Genomic DNA, 18,242 nt, shown 5'->3' with positions numbered 1-18,242 from the left:
CAATGGCACTTATCATGAATATCATTTTGTGATTTTCAAGACGTTTCAGCAATGCCAGCCACAAGGTTTTCCCCACCAGAATCCAAGTACGACAAACCAAAAAATTCCCACTTTCCGCACCGAAAGATAAAATAATTTATCCATGATCACACCATAGTCTCCACTCTCCAACTACAACTTTATGCTAATATGTTATACCATCAACTAGAGCATCAGCAGCTATAAATACTTGATAACCCTTCAATGTCTCCTCAGAATATAAACTAATCCTCTCACATTTGTTTGGATATTTCAAAGTTCAAAACTATAGAATGGGTGTATCATCTTGGTCATGTTGTTTACTTACGCTGATTCTTTTTATGTCAGCTATTGTATCAGAGTGCAGGGTGGCTAGGAAGGACTTGGGTTTGGACCTTGGTGGGATAGGACTTGGAGTTGGTGTAGGACTAGGCCTTGGCTTAGGTGGTGGCAGTGGTTCTGGATCAGGAGCTGGAGCTGGTTCTGGTGGTTCTGGTTCTAGCTCTTCTTCAAGTTCAGCATCGTCTTCTTCCAGTTCTGGGTCTGGTGGGTCTGGAGCTGGGTCTGAAGCAGGTTCCTATGCAGGCTCTCGGGCTGGATCAGGATCCGGCAGTCGAGGACGCGGAGGTGGCGGTGGAGGTGGTGGTGGTGGTGGTGGCGGAGGTGGTGGTGGCTCTGGCCAGGGCTATGGTCATGGTGAGGGTCATGGTGAGGGCTATGGTGAGGGTGGTGGTAATTAAGGGAATGCATGCAGCCATGCAGGAATATACTATATATGTTACGGTTAATAAAAGAAAATTGCAGTCTATTAATATGTGTAACAAATAAGTACTAGATGCCTATGCTGTGTGTTGTGCACCAAAACAATAAAAGTGTAAGATGGTAGACTCCATCCTCTGTGTTTAATATAGGGGTAGAAGAATGTTGTAATTCAGTTTGATCCAGTGTACTGTTAGGTCTAATGTTCCAAGTCTATCTATGTCATGATTTCAATTTCTACTAGTAATTAATAATATATACCAAAATTTGTATGGCCGAGTTCTATAAGAATAATAATCAAGTTTTTTTCTCACTGTATATTTCTCTTTTAGTTAAATTCACATAGCTATAAATCTTATACTCTTATGCTTTGGCATTTTTTGGTTATGAACACTATCTACTATTTGTATGTCTGTGTATGATTTAAAATATAAAATTGCACCAAAGTTCCAAAACTCGAAGTTACATGTTTAAAACCACGGTGGCTGCGGCTATCTGGATTTGAATTCAGACTGAACTTGTAATTTTGCATTCAAACAAGTAACGTCTCAAAAAACATTGATCATGTTGAAAACTTAGTTATATATACATAGCTCTTGAATTTTGCTAACTGGTGCTAGGTTTTGGCCTGTTCGATATGCTCCTTCTACTCGAGTTTATCTTTGATATTCTGTCAGAATCTTGTAAACTTCAGTTGTGTAACTGAACTACTTCTGCAAGTTGATTATATGAATCTTCAGTAACTAATCAAAAAATTGTTCTATTTATATTATGATATCTTCTATAAATCCGAAAGATAAATGTTGATATCATCAGTGTTACAAAGATTCTTCTTCAAAAGCTTGATTCTTTCCTAACCATGAGTTTGCGATGAGAATGAAATTATATATATAGCTAAAACAAGGAATCTGTCTTTGCCACTTTCTAAAGAAAAATGGTCATTGCTGCGTATATTCTGGAACATGGTAATTAAAAACACATCATGTATTCTTTATGGTGCTGATGTTTGAACTCAGTGTAGCAAGAACTGGAAAGTATATATGCAGTAGTATACTCGTTTGAAAACTTATTATACTTGTGCATATATAGAAAACTTATTATACTTGTGCATATATAGAAAACTTATCTTAGGATTTAAGCATGGATAGTATATAGATTTGAGAGAATGATGAAAACATAATTCAATATCAACCTCCAAAATTAGATAAAAGGATACTCTTCAACCTCTAGATACAGTGTTCTCCAAAAATATTGTTAAGAAACCTAGATAATAACTTTTCTCGAACATTCTCCTGACATCCTTTACATTTTTGAACATCTTTTGATTAGTGGCATGCAAATAGGTAAAGATATCATATCTTTAATGGTTTTTTTTCTTGAATTTGGAGTTAGTGCCAATCACATTGCCACTGTACATATATAGTGATTGTCTGAGTAGGATATGTTGTTGGTGCTCATGGCCTCATCCCAACAATTACAATATTAATTTATATGCACCAAGTGTGACTCAAGGTAAATAGGTTTTGTCTCTATTAAGGATCTTCTGTCCCTAAAAGACCAAGTCTCCATGTACCAAGTCAATCAAACACTACCAACTAGTATAAAAAAGTTACTTTATCATTTTGTGATTTTTCTTTTTAAGTAGATGTTCATAGGGTTAGGACACAATGGGACACAAAAAAGTGAGATAGGTGATCCTCATTCCTGTACCTTTTGCAAAAGGCACCAAGTGTACCAAATTTTATATAAGAAAATACATTTGTTTTCCTACCGTTTGTGTTCACGTGTCATTAATTATGATTGGTTAAAAAAATAATTAATTATTAATTTTTAGCTTAAATATATATTTTTCAATCAATTATAAGCTAGTAGTATACAGTAATACAACTTATGAAATACCATATGTATTATACTTTACCCATGTGCTAGCCTACCTCACTAGCTATTATTCTTTATTATAAATACCATCCATACTAATATATTTCTCCTCAAGTTTCTAACGACTCTGATATACCTAAGTACTAATTAAGTTTCATATCCTTGGGTTTGGATGATTTAAAAATAAAAATAAGAACCAAGAAACACACAAACATACCAAGAAATCTGAAATGGCATGGCTTTTACTATTTACGTCCACCGCTTCATGCATGATCACACAATCTACCAATTTCAGTAAACAATTGCACTATTCTTGAGGATATCAAAAAATTCAAACTCATCTCACGAAAATAGGAAGACAAACTTTAATCCACCTCATACAACACGACCAATGGTAGAAATGGTGGCTTTCCTCCTAATAAATATTCCAAAACTTTTATGGTCATTTGTAAGTTAATTGGGTGTTAAATGGTAATAGAAGACTTTTCCTCACAGGTGTATTTTGCATTTCGTGGGTCCGAAATCTTTTTTTCCATTCTTTAAGATGCAAAACTCAATTCACAAACCCTTAAAAAAGGAAGGTGGATATAAAACTTCAAACTCTTTCTACGTGTACATGCAGCTTCACGCGTGTAGCTAAACACACGCACTCGCTCCTTTTTCTTATTTTGTACAGGGACTTATCAAACTGGGCTCGACAACTGAAAGCCACATCAATACAAACTAAACTTACCTTAAGGCCCAAAACAAAATCTCATCACGAAACATTCTGAGTTTCCTTCTTTTCAAGAGAAAAAATAATGTATACACTCACTTATTCACTATTTTGTTTTTTAATCATTGTTGATTTTTCAGAAAAAAAAGTCATAATGAATAATACACTAACTATGTATAAATTTTTACATTGTCAATGCGTAGATATTGGTAATATTTTTTTCAGTCTTAGTGTGGTACCTCTCTTTCTTATTATAAGATATAGTTTTATCCAAATTACATATGTTAACAAAAGGGTATTTTTATTTTTGTAAAATAAAAAAATTATATATACAATGATAATGATATTACAATTAATACATTCTACCCTAACTTACCGAATTCACAAGCAACAACTTAGGAGGAAATAAATCATTGTTTTTATAGAATAGACTAAGTAATAAGCGCTCCCACAATCTTTTTATTCCAATTTAGCTTGCCCGAAAAGCTTGATGTACATAATGAAATAGCTTAAATAAAAAATTTCTTCTACACTTAATGAAATAGCTTAAATAAAAATTAGAGATTTCTAGAATTAATGAAGTGAATAAGAAACACCGTTGTTCCAACGTACAGACCACAAGAGAACATGTTCCCACGATCTGCCAGCTAACACAAACCATCAACCTCAATGCCTTTTTATAAAGATGGTAGAATGAAATAATCAAACAAAAAGTTTGTCAAAGATATGTACAGACTATTTTTATTATTAGTTTAATTACACAATCATAACTATAGTGACACTACTCTTACGCTTTGTGAATAAAATACCAATACTTGTTTTAAACGTTATGTCTAATTCAAAGCTAGTTCTCTATTAATTCTTTTTACGATGATCATGTAGTTGTTGTTAAAACTTTGTTTTCATACTACAAAGCAATAAATTAACTAACACAAGATTTTTTGATGTAGTAAATTCTGTTAAGCAAGAATGGGTAACCCATAACAATCCTAGTTGAGTTGAATATGGTTGTCTATCATAGTGGATATCAATTATTCATAAATGGTGATTTTTTTAATACTGAGTGTCATTGTTGAGATACACTTAGTAACAATTGAGTAAAGAAATACGAACAGATTTATTTATATAACATACAAAAACAATTTGACATTAACACACAATCTTTACTATCCCATACACATACGTGTTCATATTTATACATTAGATGGATCAATTTTATAGAATTTTAATAATTTACATTCATTCGTTAATCAAAATACTAAATTTTTATAAAATAAATGGTTAAGATATTGAATAGTTTTTTAACTTACTCTAACTAAGTGCGTATCCCCTTTATATTTATACTAAAATCAATATGTCTATAACCACAAGGTAATGCTGCCCTCTTTCACATTCTACTGATCCATTTATGAAGTTTGGAGGGGAAATAATAATGCCCATCATGTATCTGCGAATAAATATTATTTGATAATAAGCTAAAAAACACAAATAAATTTGAAATGTTGGTTGTATACTGATTTAGTTTAATTTTAATGCATTGTTAGTTTTAACCTTTTAAACAATTATTTAAAGATATATCATTGTATATAGCTATTTTAACTAATTATTAGAATAGTTAAATATTTTTAATGGTGTGATGAACATAATTGATTAATAATATTGTTGTTGTCACATTTATAACAAATTATAAAATAAGTTTTTTATATTATTGTCATTTAATTAAAATGATTTTTTATTTTTTTATCCTTTGATATATTTATTAAAGAAATCAATAAATTGAATTATTTTCCTATATTTATATTATTAAAGAAATTAAAATAAATAGTAATATACTAAATACTTGAGTGTAATATATATAGATATTAATATTGAGTGTAATACTTAAGTAGTTGTCTCCATTCTCAATGGGTTAGGTAGAACACTTGACAGTAGATAAAAAAAATACAAGTAAATGGTAATATATTAAATAGAGTATAACAATTGAGTATAATATATTTACTTTTATTGTAAAAATTTATGAACAATCATTATATAATGGTATTTATTTATTTTGTTTTTTAAGAGTTCACGTTATATATTTTTTTCTCATAACACATGCTCCTCTTCTACCTTAGAAACCAGGGAACCTTTTGTTTCGGTGCTCAATATCCATAATGAGATTAAAATTAAGCGTTAATTATTGTGTTACTGTTTTTACTTTTTAATTAAGAGCCATTATTTTGAAATGGATTCCTCTCCTAGAGATGTGAGAATGGATAGTTTTTCAAAATTATTAATTAATAAGAAAATAAAAATATGAACTATTGAATTTTTTTATTGCCATGTGTCATAATTATATATATCATCACTCTTTCCAGTAATGGAAAGAAGCCAAACTCCATTATTTTAGTACTGTTTCCTCTTAATCTCGTCTTGGGGCATATATTTTCATATAGAAAAAAATTACTCATACTTTTTCATAGTTATTATTTTATTAATGTCTCTTGTTTTGGGGTGTACATTTTTATATGGAAAAAACGGCCCATACTTTTTTCATAGGCTGGACGAAATACGCTTATCCAACAAAAATGTACAGAATAATGTTTTTAATATTATAAATAAATAAATAAATCACCTCACTGGAAAAAGATTAATCTCATTAAAAATTAGGTATTGTACATAATTAATTGAGGAAACTTTTCATTTTATTATGGATATGAAAATATGGTTTCTTATCTTATAATCTAGAATTTGGTGAGTGATATATAGAATTAGTTGCTAGTCTATCATTTTCTTTCACCTAGTGTCTTTTTTATGACGTTAGAAACTTATGTTAAAGATAGGCAGAATATAATAAATAGTATGATATTTTTCTCTCATATTTTTTCTTATTAAAATTACCAATAGTGTATTAATTTAATAGTATAAGGTTTCGCTCAATTTCAAGAAATATAAAAAGGTAAAGAGTTTGAGTCTTATGAGTCTAACAATGTGTCACACTTGATCACATTCCATCATTATCTTAGGCGTCTAATCATCTTACGATGAATCTAAGCTATTTTCATTTTAATAGAAGTTTTTATTTGCATGGTGCACATTGACGGAAAAATTACGGTCTTGGTGTACCTTTTAGAAAAATTACCAACTTGGTATAAACTTTATACAATCGGCTTCTTAGTTGTCGATTTTCCTTTTTTTAGTTTTCTTCCTCCCAAAATTGTTAATAGAGGGAGTTTTTTCTCTCTCCCCCCTAAATCGGCAATGGGGGAGTTTTAAAAAAAAATCAGGCCCCTCTAAATCAGCAATGGGGTAGTTTTCAAAAAAAATATTATTTTTCTCTCCCACCTAAATCGGCAATGAGAGTTTATAATTTTTTTTAGGTCCCCCAAAATCAGCAATGGGGGAGTTTTTAAATTTTGTTTTATTTTTTTCTCTCCCCCTTAAATCGACAATTGGGGGAGTTTTTTTTTTTTTTCTCACCCCCTAATTTGGCAATGGGGTGGGAGTTTTTAATTTTTTAATATTTTTTATTTCGTGAACCCTAATCCTGTATATACCCCCAAACTACATTGTCTTTCCACAAAAAATTATCTCCATTCTGTAATACAGCAAGCTTTCTTTGAGTAAACTTTCTGTGTAGAGGTTAGTATATCATTTAGTTACTACATTTTATTTCATTCTTATAAGTGTATATGTTTTATCTTATTAATTGTTAAATGTAGATGGTCATTGTGAGATATATTGTTAGCAATTTTAGCGATGAAGAGGATATTGAAATGTGTAGTGATGAGGAGGAGGTTAAGTTTGACAGTGATTCATCTTGTAGTATGACATATATTACTCCATCATCATTCTTCTTGAACACAAATTCTGAAGATGATCGTGATTTTGGACATACAATCGGTTTAACAGATATTATTGATAATGATTTGTTTATTGGTATGCAATTTGAATCTAAAGAAGCCACAATAAATGCAATTAGAGATTTTCATATCAAAAATTCGTTCAACTATGTTGTTGCAGAGTCTAGACCGGACAGATACGTTGCCAAATGTAAACATTTTGGTGCAGGATGTGAGTGGCGAATTCGCGCTTCTTATAACGGTAAGCGCGATTATTGGGGATTAGGAAAATTAGTGGAACACACAGTTGTGTATCTATGTTAGTTTCCCAAGATTATAGTAAATTAAATTCATCATTCATTTCAGACCTTGTTGTTAATTTGGTATCGGCAGATTCGAGTATATCAGTTAAGGCACTGGTGAAGGATATCGTTAGTCGCTTTGGTTATACAGTCACGTATGGAAATACGTGGACTGCAAGACAAATGGCCATGGCCAAAATTTATGGTGATTGAACATGTTCATATAATGAGTTACCACGTTGGATGAATGCTCTACAATATTTTTCTCCTCGCACAATTATAAAATATGAAGCACGTAACCAAGTTGTAGATGGCATGGAAGACCCAAGTCAAATCATTCTGGATAGAATATTTTGGGCTTTCAAACCATGTTGAAGGGTTTACATATTGTTAACTGAGAAATATACTGGAATATTACTAATAGTTGCATTTGTCATGGTTGAAGGAGAGACGAAAGAAGCTTAATAATGGTTTTCTTACAATCTTAAGACTTGTTACCCCTTAACCAAACATGTGTATCATATCAGATATGGGGACAAGTTTATTAGCTGCACTCCGAAGTGAGTTGGTATGATGGTTTAGTGTAGAATCAGTTTATTGTATTCGTCATCTTGCTAGTAATTGCAATAAGGAATTCTGAGATTCTGATCTAAAAGACAAAGTTGTAGAAATGGGTATGTGTTATTTATGTTTTTGAATTTTAGAAATATTGTTATATTATGGATATTAATAGGTCTGTATTTATTTTATAGGTTATGAGTTGATGCGGCCACGGTTCGAGCGAATGTTGAATTTGTTGCGTCAAAAAAATCCAAGGGCTGAAGCATGGTTGGACCAGATTCCAAAAGAGAAATGGAGTCAGACATATGATCAAGGGAGACGATATGGCCACATGATTACTAATCTTGTAGAATGCATTAATGATATTCTGAAGTGATCTAGAGCTCTCCCTATCACTACCCTTGCTAAAGCAACATACTACAAGCTAAATGAATGGTTCAATGAACATCGAAATGAAGCCTCTAACATGATTATGACAGGGCATGTATATTGTGAAGACTTAACAAAAGTGATTAAAGAAAATCAACGTAAATCTACATGTCAATTAGTTCGTAATTTTTCACGAGAGACTGGAGTCTGTGGAGTTGAAGTTGTATCTAGATCTGATGGTCGACAAGTGAGGTTGTATACAGTGAAACTTGCTGACAATTGGTGTGACTATAAAGAATTTCAATCATTAAGATTGTCATGCTATCGTAACACGCGTTTCTTTGAATTTACTAGCCTCTATGGATATGAGTTTCAACCAATTGGTAATGAAGAATACTAGCCTCCTTATTCAAGTCAAACATTCATTCCCAATCCTATTATGCGTAAGAAAAGAAGTGGAAGACCAAAGACTTCACGCATTAACAATGAGATGGATGGAGTTGAAGGTGAACAATTTAAAAAAAGTGGATGGTGTAGAAGCAAAGAGCATAACACGAAGACATGTCCATTACGATCTAGAGAATTGGGGGAGAGCGTAGGCAACACTCCTAAGAGTAGTTTATATTTTAATCTTTACTTTTATAGTGTATTTCTATTGATCTATAACATCTTCTCTAAATTATGTGTAGTGAATACTATAAATAAATATACTATAAATATATATAATATAACTATATATTGTAACTAAATTTACTATACAATAAATTATAACTAAATATATATAATATAACTATACACTATAAATATATATAATATAACTATATAACTATAAATATATGCACTATAACTATATACTATAAATTATAACTAAATATACTATACAATATATGCACTATAAAAATGTAAATAAATATATTCTATAAATATAACTAAAAATGTAAATAAATATATACTATAAATGTAAATATTATAAATATAACTAAATATACTATAACTATATGCATTTACTATATACAATATATTAATATGCATTAACTATATACAATATATTACTATGCATTAACTATATACAATATATTACATATACATGTGGTCAAAGAGTGACATTGCATGGAGAGAGTTCAATGGTGCAGATATTCTTCATCGATTGAAGAAGTGAATGCAAACAAAGGGAAAATATTGAATGATCATACATGCATAGTATGATGCAGAGATTCTTCATTGATTGAAGAAGTGAATGCAAACAAAGAGAAAATATTGAATGATCATACATGCATAATGTGGTGCAGAGATTCTCGTATTGAATGACTATACATTTAAATTGTTTGAATGCATTTAAGGAATTGTGGTGCAGAGATTCTCCTATTGAATGACCAAACACTTAAATTGTTTGAATGCATTGAAGAGATTGTGGTGCAGAGATTCTCGTATTGAATGACCAAACATTTAAATTTTTTGAATGCATTGAAGGGATTGTGGTGCAGAGATTTTATCACTGTTTCAATGCAATTTTTGTATGAAACCATTAAAACTCATTAAAAGTCATTATACTTATTGAAACTCGGCAATTATTCATAAACAACAAAACTCATCGGAACTCAACAAAACTCGGCCATGCGGTAGCCGAGTTTGGTGTGTTAGGGCATTCAACAAAACTCGTCCATGTTGTTGACGAGTTTGGTGTATTCAAAACTTATGCCAGATATATCAAGTAATCGAGTCCACCTTATGTATATGCCTTTACTTGAGGACTTAACGGAGACATTCCAATACAGTTGGGGCTCAGCTGTATTGGTTTATCTTTATCGAGGACTATGTCATGCAACAATAATTAGTGATCAAAAAGAGATTGGAGGATGTCTACTACTCCTTCAATCATGAGCATATGATCACATTGAAAATCTTGCACCAAGACTACGCGACCCAACAATACCTTATTTTCCATTGATGAAAATGTATATATTAATTTTATGATTATATGTAAAAATTTAATTAACAAAAGTGATTCAATTTTTTTTACTAACTAACAAAGATTAATAATAGGTGGTCACAACATTTAATCACAAACAACATCCCTAGACATGCTGTTAATATCATACGTGCAATGTTTGACCGTATGCGTGTTGACCAGGTATATTTATATTTCTATATTTTATTTAAGTTTGTATATTTTAATATAGAAATAATAAGTCAAACTTTCATTCTGTTCGTATATTTGTGTTTGATTATTTATTATATTAACTTTTTAACTAACATTTTTACTAATTTCGGTGGATGTCATATTCCCAACTGCCTTTCTTGTCAAACATCTCGGAGAGAAGCCGATCACGTGTGCCACTAATCTGTTTTGCAATTGTAGAATGGCACCCTACTGATCGGGTTGTGAGGTAATTTGGTTTTGGTCAACCAATGCAGAAGATCCAATGAATTATGAAAAACTTCATAAAGTTGACTTACGTGGCAAAACTGATTGTAACTGGCCACATAAACATCGTCACTGGATTCAAATATGAATAATTGGGATAACTATGTGGTCGATGATTTACCAGCAAATACGCTGCATTTGAACCACTACTCTGAGTATATACATTGGTATTTAAAAAGGACTAGAAGATACATATATAGAGATGGAGCCACTATGATGGAATGGTAAAAAAATTTATAAATTAAACTTTGTTTTTAATTATATTATTTATTTCTAATTTTCTCCAAAATTTTCAGTACACATTTGCAAAAAGAATTTGTGACGAGAGTCGTCCTCCAACTTCACTTATAAATCTCACACCACCTTTATGTGACGTCTTCTCATATGGGCATGAAATGATGGAAGCATTGGCTGAACTGTACCCCAATGCATACTTTACCCACGTTGATGAAGCTCCTCCTATTCATCATTATGATATACCGGAAACTGACTCTCCGCAACAAACTCTATTGGATAGTCATTCTCAAGGACATACTTCATCAGTTACTCCTCAATAAACAATCGTATGAGTTCGTAAATTATAATTATTTATACAATTATTTGTCATTCACTTCTCAAATTCCACTACCAACAATGTTTGCTACTACTTCAAGTACATCATTGTCGGCATACGATTCTCAACAATATTATCGTCCTACTAAGCCGTCTACAAACATTTTTGGTATACAACATACTGATGACGAAGTTGTGGTTGAGGATGTTGATGAAGATGAAGATGAAGATGATTCAGATGAGGAGGAGCCACAATTGGCGACACGTGGTAGCGGGAGACTCTCACAGCGGAATGAACAACAATTAAGAGTTCAACTGCCAAGAAGAAGAAAATCACCTCCATGTGGCACTTCATCACACAGACGTCATTAAAGTTTTGTGGGATTTAGCCAATTCAAATTTTAATAGTGTAATATGTTGTTTTCTTAATAACTAGCGTTGGAAGAAAATATTCATTACTGTATTGTGTGTTGTTAGAGTTAGGATTTGAAATTTTTTAGTTATACAAAAAATTTAAAAAGTCCTCCATTGTCGATTTAGGAGAGAGAAAAAAAATAATTGTTTTTAAAAACTCCCCCCATTGTCGATTTAGGGGAGAGAATGAAAAAAAATAAAAAATTTAAAAACTCCCTCATTGCTGATTTAAGGGGGGGAGAGAGAAAAAATAATTTTTTTAAAAACTCCCCCTCATTGCCGATTTAGAGGGAGAAAAAAAAATATATATATAAACCCTCTATTGAGGATGGGGGGGAAGAAAAAAAAATCGGAACTAAGAAGCCGATTGTATAAAGTTTACACCAAATTTGTAATTTTTCTAAAAGGTACACCAAACCATAATTTTTTGGTTATTGTGCATCATACAAGTAAAAACTCCCATTTCAATATATCAAGGTAAACCACTAATTAATAACTGATGGAAGTTGTCTGAAGCATAACATAACTCATGCAATATCAATTTGGTGTGCTAATCTTAATCTTAATTAATTAAGGGTTTGAAGTAGTAGTACTTTTTATCGCTTTAAGTCATTAGTTTTGGCACAAGAACGAAAGTGAGGGGAAAATTGAAAAACCATGTGCTTATTTTTTAGTAAGTTAATTTGTTGAATCACTTTAGTGCTCTCTGCAGGTTCCTAGTAAGGTCATTAATGTCTCCTAGTCACATGCTTTTGATTAAGGTGGACCCTTGGATTATTGATACTTAAAATTAATGAATACTTACACGCACAAAAATTCTAAACAACCAAAAGTATTATCTAACCTTATGAGTAATAAATTAATCTGTTATAAATCTTCCAATAAATATCGTTATTTAAAATTAAATTTTTAACATTTTAGTCATTCTAGGAATTTAATAAAACTTTATGTCACTAATATCACATATTTGTTATTACTCAATTTGATCAAATAATAAAATAGTGTAGTTGAAGGAGAGGGAGGTGTAGTTTATATATCTATGAGTAAAACAATTTATATATAAGCACATGAATAAAAAGTGATTTTATTTATAAGCGGCAATTTCTCTTTACCGTGTTTTTTTTTACTTTCCCGCAGTCAATACCGCTTCTCCCGGTGGTTGGGAGCCACTCGCAACACACCTATTTCATATTTTTAGGTCAAAGATAATAATACTATTTTTAAGTTAATAGATAAGTTTGATTATACTAAAATTGGGTTTAATTAGCTCTTCTGGAAATTAGAGTAATATGAGTACACTTCATTTCATGATTATCTTTTCCTCCATAATCTAATAGTTTTTTTTATCAGCCCTTGTGGGAATTGTTTTTTATTTAAACGAAAGAGACAATGTTTATGGCTCTCCTCTCATGTTCCTGGCACAATATAATAGACTAATATCACCGACCGACCTCAACTTTGTGCTTTGAATAACATTGCTAAAGTCTATAATAAATTGAAAATAAAATGTGTACATAAATACAGAAGTTGCTATCATTTCGATGTATATAAAATTTGTACAGTTATAGTGCACAGATGAATCACGGGTAGTGCACAGATTCTCTGTCGTGAATTTTACTGTCACATGATGAATTTCAATAACCAAAAATAAAATTGGGTCATCTACAAATCTCTAAAGAAATTAATTGCTGGAAAATAAAAAGTGAAATAATAAAGGATCTACCTCCTAGCTCAGCTTTTCGAGTTATCAAAATAATTTTTAATGGAGAGAGATCTACTTGCTCAAAGAGTACTTTTCTTCCTAACCATAATTTTATAAATATATAATGATTTAGATATATTTACTAATTCAAACGATTTGATTTTCCTATAACTGATGGTCAGGATGAGGAGTAAGTTTGTAAGTGAATCCCTCCTTTTTTTTTAATAGTTCACATCCTTATTTATTTTTTGAAATAACAAATTATAAAAATATCATTTTCATAAAAATATTTGTAATAATATCTAGCACGGCATTAATAAATAACATAGTAAATAAATCATTCTCCAATAGAAAAAAATGTGAATTTCTAATTTTGTTTCATTACACAGTACACACACGTATCTGTCCTTTTTTAATGCGTTCACGCGTATACTTGTCCCTTCTCTTTTCCTCCTCCTATATATAATCATCTCTTACATTTCATCTAATAGCAGATGCAAGAAAACTAATCACCTTTCGATTTATTTTCTTTGCATCTGTGTAATCCCTCAGCATCAATCATTTCAATTCTCTCATTACTCATTCCAAAACAAAAATAATCAAAACAAACCATTCTTCCATATTCTGATTCTGATATTTTGATTATGGGGAACAAAATGCCATCATTGGAAGAAGAACTCTTCCCTTCTACGCCAGGCAAGTTCAAAATCGAACGTTCTCACCACATGAACCGCCAACTTTATCGTTGCTTCGCTTCCTCAAGCACCGTGTTCTTGTGGACCCTCTTTATCATAGCTTTAACCGCCTCCTACATCAGCTTCCAGAGCTTCATCGATTCCGGTAGCCGGTACCTGACAGCCTCATGGGGCGGGATCCAGTGGGAGAAACAGGTACGTTCCTCAGCCCAGATCCAACGCCATGGAGGCATGTCCGTCTTGGTTACCGGTGCTGCCGGTTTCGTTGGGTCCCACGTGTCTATTGCGTTAAAAAGAAGAGGAGACGGTGTCGTTGGACTCGACAACTTCAACGACTACTACGACCCTTCATTAAAAAAAGCCCGCAAGGCCCTTCTCGAAACTCACGGCGTTTTTATCGTTGAAGGTGACGTTAACGATGCTAAGCTTTTAGCTAAGTTATTTGACGTCGTTGCTTTCACGCACGTGATGCACCTCGCGGCCCAAGCTGGTGTACGTTACGCTATGGAGAACCCGCACTCTTATGTTCACAGCAACATCGCGGGCCTCGTGACTTTAATGGAAGCCTGTAAATCAGCCAACCCTCAGCCCGCGATTGTTTGGGCTTCTTCAAGCTCCGTCTACGGGCTTAACGATAAAGTTCCATTTTCTGAATCAGATCGCACCGACCAACCGGCAAGTCTCTACGCCGCCACGAAGAAAGCTGGCGAGGAAATCACTCACACCTATAACCACATTTATGGCTTATCAATCACGGGCTTGAGATTCTTCACCGTTTATGGTCCGTGGGGAAGACCCGATATGGCTTATTTCTCTTTTACCCGTAACATTCTCCAAGGAAAGCCCATCACTGTTTACCGGGGCAAGAATCGGGCCGACCTGGCCCGTGATTTTACTTACATTGATGATATAGTGAAGGGTTGTATCGGGTCATTGGATACTTCAGAGAAGAGTACCGGGTCGGGTGGTAAGAAAAGGGGACCCGCACCGTACAGAATTTTCAACCTTGGAAATACTTCACCGGTTACAGTGCCTACGTTGGTGAATATCTTGGAGCGTCATTTGAAGGTGAAAGCGAAGAGAAATGTTGTGGATATGCCTGGAAACGGTGACGTTCCATATACCCATGCGAATATAAGTTCGGCCCGAAGGGAACTCGGGTACAAGCCCACGACCGATTTACAAACCGGGTTGAAGAAGTTCGTGAAGTGGTATCTCTCTTATTATGGCTATAATAACGGCAAACTTGTAAATTAAGATTGTTTTACCCCTTAATTTTCGGAAGGGGTGTTTTGTTTTCTTCTTTTTTTAGTGTGTAGAGTTTTAATGACGAATTTGGAGGAATAGGAAAAAGGAAAGAAGCTGGTCAAGTATGAAAGAAGGAAAAGGAAAAGGAGGAACAAGAAGAGAAAAGAAGGATACCATCTTTGCTTTTAAAAACAGTTGTTCTTTGGCTGATTTCTTTTCTTTTTTGGAATATTTTATGCTTTTTCTTTTTTCTGTAAAGAAAGTTCCAAATTTATTTAGTAAATGAAGTCTCATTATTTATTCTTCATTTTCAATTTGAAATATCTATACATAAGAGTCTATGATTATTGAAATTTCCTTCAAACTTATGTTTATTAGTGCACCGTAATTTTCGTTTGGTGTTGTTCGTTCATCAATCACTGATGCCTTAGTTTTTCTTAAAGATGGTTAGCGGTCGAGCTTATATATAGTAAAAATCAATCCATTAATGATTCAAATGTCAAAGTGATAGAATATTTGATATTTAGAAGACATAAATTAGTTTATTTTATTTCCTTCCATACATTTTTATATTTGAGGTTTCACATATAATTTAACAAATTATTATGTAAAAATTTGATGCAATTTACTAAAATGACCATATTCAACTTATATATTGGAAAATCAATTAAGAATGTCAAGAAATAGGAGATGAAAAAATGGCCCATGAATAAAGTTATAATTCAAAAATATATTACAAATGTGTACGCCTGTACGTGTTTCTAAAATATCAAAAAATTAAAAATTATAACATTAAACAATATGAAACTTATTAAGTATAATATTATTTATAATATTAATTTACAATATTAAATTAAAAAATGTGAGCTGTTATTATAAAAGGTAGAATTTAATTTTTAGTGGAGTAATTAACAATCAAAATATGATGACTTTGGAGGATGAAATTGAAAGAGTGGATACAGCTAGGATGATAGTGACAAATGGTGAGATACAGTTGTAATGGGATCCACATGGTATAAGTAATAATGGTAGAGTCTACTTGGCCACATGCTGTGAAAAAAAAAAGTAAAGGTTTGGTAGATGGAATTGTTTTGGATTAAAAATTGAATTTGAAGTAATGTCACTTGAATTAAAAATTTCAAGACAGTCACAAAGGTTATTTTTATTACACACATGGAGCAAAAATCAAAGTTGGAAATAATAGCCCACACTTGTAAATTGTGAATTTGTAAATAACAAAATAACTTTAAAATTCTCCAATAGTGTGTTAGAGGTTAGTATACATAACCAAACATGAATATGTTGGTGAATTGTTCTATTCTGCCAAGGGAGAAAGAGTTGTATAAATACGTATTTATAGAAACAACTAATAAAATATTAAAAATATATTAAAAATTTAACTCTAATTAAAAGCTAATCATAAATGATTATACTAAAAGTATAAATATATTTGTCTCTAAATATGACGTATTTTATATATTTTCATACAAGTTTTTCTTATATAAATTAGGGTTATATCTCCCAACACGTGTTCTACAATTATGGTGGTGGATCCTCATTTGGATATTATTATTGAGCTTGTGGAAAACGTGTGTATAGTTAGATGATCACATTTTGGCACATTATATGGTATGTATATGGTGCTTGGGTGTAACACATATTAGTGGATTTTTATGGTTGTGATTTTCTTATTCTTGGACCTATTCATCTCTATCATCATAATATGAGGGTATGAATAGTGCAACAGTTGTGAAAGGCACATGGCCCAAAACTTCGACATTCGAAGTAACCTGGCTCAATCTGGTTTTTTTATTAGCACAAATCAACTCATTACATAACAATGACAAGTTTGAAGATTTTATAAATTAGTGATAAGCTTATTTTGTATACCTAGCTAACTCTACATGTTTTTTGGGGTTTTTTATATGGTTTTGAATAACAACTGATATTATTTTCAATCAATTTCATTGTTTTTTTTTTGTAGAGTGTACTTTATTTTAGATAAAAAGTGGAAACTTGATAATAAATGTGTCATCTCAAAACAAAATAAGAGATTTGAAGTTGTAATTAATACATGTTTTGGTGAGATAAAGACTGATGTTCATGTTATTGAGAGAAGATGAAGAAAGTCATTGGATTAATGCTATTAGATCAAATGCAATGTGCCACATAAAGAAACATCATGAACAATTGCTCCCTCAACATGCTGCTGTTATCAATCAAGCATTAATATTCACGAGCTCTTTTGTATTTGGATTGTATAGGTTGTATGCATTCTGTTTTGTATTTGGGTTGTATAGGTTGTATGCATTTTGTTGGTTATGAGTGTGTTAGGTAAGTTAGTTAATTCAGTTGGGGTGATTCTGTTTTTCTGTTTTGCTTGTGAGCCAAGCAATAGTTAGTTAATGTATGTTCTTTAAATAGGAGCTTAAGTCTCCTTCAATAATAAGATAGAAGAGGTAATTCATTGATAAGTTGTCCAAGTTATATGGTATCAGGAGCAACTCTTACCGCTGTGCAAGTCATCCTCTTCAACAAATCAACAACAAGGCAAACAATTATTGCTCTTCCTCCTTACACTAAAACGTGTGCATAATGGAGAATCTTCCCAACCCTCAGCTTGGGCAAATAATGCAATCCAACTCCAACTACAATGATATTCAGAGTCCCTATTACCTACATCCAGGAGAAAGTCCAGGGGGTACACTTATCACCCCTCCACTCGATGGGAGTAGCTATGTCTCTTGGAGCATGACAATGAAGGGCAATAAGATCCAAGAACA

At 32.2% G+C, this 18,242-nt stretch overlaps 2 protein-coding genes across 2 annotated transcripts; both read left to right on the top strand.

The window, feature by feature from the left end:
• LOC109346701 (glycine-rich protein DOT1-like) lies at positions 238 to 903 on the top strand. The gene is made up of 2 exons (XM_019586414.1): positions 238 to 788; positions 828 to 903. The coding sequence occupies exon 1, from the start codon at positions 312 to 314 to the stop codon at positions 756 to 758; it is 447 nt and encodes a 148-aa protein (XP_019441959.1). The 5' UTR covers positions 238 to 311; the 3' UTR covers positions 759 to 788; positions 828 to 903.
• On the top strand, positions 13,989 to 15,589 carry LOC109346694 (UDP-glucuronate 4-epimerase 1-like). Its single transcript, XM_019586401.1, has one exon. It carries the CDS (start codon positions 14,161 to 14,163, stop codon positions 15,466 to 15,468), a length of 1,308 nt encoding a protein of 435 aa, XP_019441946.1. The 5' UTR covers positions 13,989 to 14,160; the 3' UTR covers positions 15,469 to 15,589.

Source organism: Lupinus angustifolius, chromosome LG01, assembly GCF_001865875.1.
Source record: "Lupinus angustifolius cultivar Tanjil chromosome LG01, LupAngTanjil_v1.0, whole genome shotgun sequence".
NCBI classification, from domain to species: Eukaryota; Viridiplantae; Streptophyta; class Magnoliopsida; order Fabales; family Fabaceae; genus Lupinus; species Lupinus angustifolius.
The sequence above is the reverse complement of the archived record's forward strand: the minus strand, read 5'-3'. Positions and strand labels throughout refer to the sequence as shown.

Bases quoted from the DNA above. Each gene is read 5' to 3' on its own strand.
- LOC109346694 (XM_019586401.1), top strand. From the start codon at position 14,161: ATGGGGAACAAAATGCCATCATTGGAAGAAGAACTCTTCCCTTCTACG.
- LOC109346701 (XM_019586414.1), top strand. From the start codon at position 312: ATGGGTGTATCATCTTGGTCATGTTGTTTACTTACGCTGATTCTTTTT.